General features: G+C 38.8%; 1 protein-coding gene across 1 annotated transcript in view; it reads left to right on the top strand.

Annotated features, from left to right (window-relative positions):
• Positions 1-25: 25 nt before the first annotated feature.
• The window catches only part of LOC107750449 (proteasome-associated protein ECM29 homolog), a gene marked incomplete at its 3' end in the record, with an annotated part of 10,895 nt that continues 8,952 nt past the window's right edge, over positions 26-1,968 (top strand). Inside the window, exons 1-4 of the mRNA XM_016565819.1 lie at positions 26-129; positions 897-1,027; positions 1,498-1,614; positions 1,758-1,876. Of these exons, the coding sequence (XP_016421305.1) occupies positions 108-129; positions 897-1,027; positions 1,498-1,614; positions 1,758-1,876 (389 nt within the window). The remainder of the gene's footprint in view (positions 130-896; positions 1,028-1,497; positions 1,615-1,757; positions 1,877-1,968) is intronic.

The following is a 1,968-nucleotide window of genomic DNA, read 5'->3' as shown; positions in this document are numbered from 1 at the left end:
AGAGAGAGAGAGAGAGAGAGAGAGAGAGAGAGAGAGAGAGAGAGAGTGTGTCTCGATAGGAGTGGCTCGATAGGAGTGGCAGTGCTGCTCGTGACTTCACTTCAAACATGGCCGCACAGGACGAGCTCAGTAAGTTTAACTCATTGTACATGTATTATTTCTTCATTACCGCATACTTGTTTTTCAATACCCTTTTCATTATTGGTCACTCTAATGAAAATTGAGTTCGTGCTGTGTGTTTGTTTGCCTGTAGTTACATAAATAAATATTTGTAAAGTGAATATCAGTTTGGCAGCTAGCCGGCTAGTTATTTTTTTACAGAGGCCCAATGCTCAGTCATGCTCTAAAATGAAAGTACCTCTTTTTGGGTTTGTCTCAATTAGAGGACACTACAACCTCTATTTACCGCGAAATTTGCGTTATCTAAATGCCATAGTGGTCCAGGCCTGGTTGCCATTTATTGACAGCGTGAGAAATAAGTATATAGATAATAACCGTTAACGTTGGTTAGCAGCGAGGCTATTCTGGTCACAGGCTAACCAACTAGCGATTAGAGCGTCTGTATTTACAGTTTTTCTGTATTTAGAGTTTGTCTTATTTTGTGTTGTTCATTGCAAACTTGTTAAATATTCTTATGGTAAATTGATTTGTTTAGAGAGAGCCGCTGAAATGCACTCATGTCAGAGACATAATGCATTGCAGTAATTCTCAGTGTCTCTTTAATAAATCGTCTTATTAAAGAATAGACCTCTTATAATTAGCCTATGATCATGCAGGAAGAATGAGAGAATTTTTTCATTCAAATCAATTTGAAAATAGGCAAGTTAGTGCTGTTTATTTTGAACACACTCCATCTGTCACTTACTTTACTGCTTTCTCTTTGTTTCCCATTATAGACCAGTTGGAGCGTGTGTTTTTGCGCTTGGGTCATGCAGAAACAGATGAGCAGTTGCAGGATATTATATCCAAATTCCTGCCCCCTGTCATCCTCAAACTATCCAGTGTGCAAGAGGGGGTTCGCAAGAAAGTAAGATTTCCTTCTGGAGCCTCAGTGAATGTTTTCACACTTGAAATTGTTGCATTTATGTTCATCAGTCGTCCTCAGTGTGAAAAGATGGATCTCAAAATCATACAGTCACTGCTGTGAAGGGTTCACATATGCAGAATGATCTTTTGCACATTATACAATATGGGAAAACGTTAACGTCCTTAATGCAAAATTATTATAAAATGTATATGGGAGTCCCTGTGTTGACTCATAGTCTGCTTGGGGATCCTTGGGACTGTAATGGTTGAAAACCATTGGAAGGATAATAGAAAAAATGAATGCTTTGTGCATGTATATGTGTGTTTATATGAGAGATGCAAGTTCAAAACTCACTTCTCTACACTGTTAAGGTCGCTCCTCTGGTGATTCATAGTCCAAAAGTAGCACCCATGAGAGTAATTTCAAAAAAGATCTATTAAAAATCTGGATTTTATTATTGTCCTCTCCAGGTTATGGAGTTGCTGGTACACCTGAACAAAAGGATAAAGAGTCGACCCAAGATTCAGCTTCCTGTAGAAACACTGTTGGTTCAGTATCAGGACCCTGCTGCTGCATCTTTTGTCACGGTATGGTCATGTCACAATCACCGCTGTCAATACTCAATGTGATTAACCTTGAGATGGGACGTGTTATTTATGCCAAGGTTGTATATTCCCATATTATAAAGTTTGAACTTTATTGTAATGGCTGACTGTGTCTGTGCTCGCAGAACTTCACTATCATCTACATAAAAATTGGCTATCCTAGGCTGGAGGTCTCCAAACAGTGTGAGCTTGCACCTACTCTACTCACAGCAATGGAAGGCAAACCTCAGCCCCAACAGGACAGGTTAGTTTCAGCTTTACTTGAAATCTAGAGATTTTTAAAAAAGATTTTTTTTTTGAAAGAAGTGTCTTATGCTCACCAAGGCTGCATTTATT

Source organism: Sinocyclocheilus rhinocerous, unplaced genomic scaffold, assembly GCF_001515625.1.
Source record: "Sinocyclocheilus rhinocerous isolate Xijiao unplaced genomic scaffold, SAMN03320098_v1.1 scaffold1, whole genome shotgun sequence".
Lineage (NCBI taxonomy): Eukaryota > Metazoa > Chordata > Actinopteri > Cypriniformes > Cyprinidae > Sinocyclocheilus > Sinocyclocheilus rhinocerous.
The sequence above is the reverse complement of the archived record's forward strand: the minus strand, read 5'-3'. Positions and strand labels throughout refer to the sequence as shown.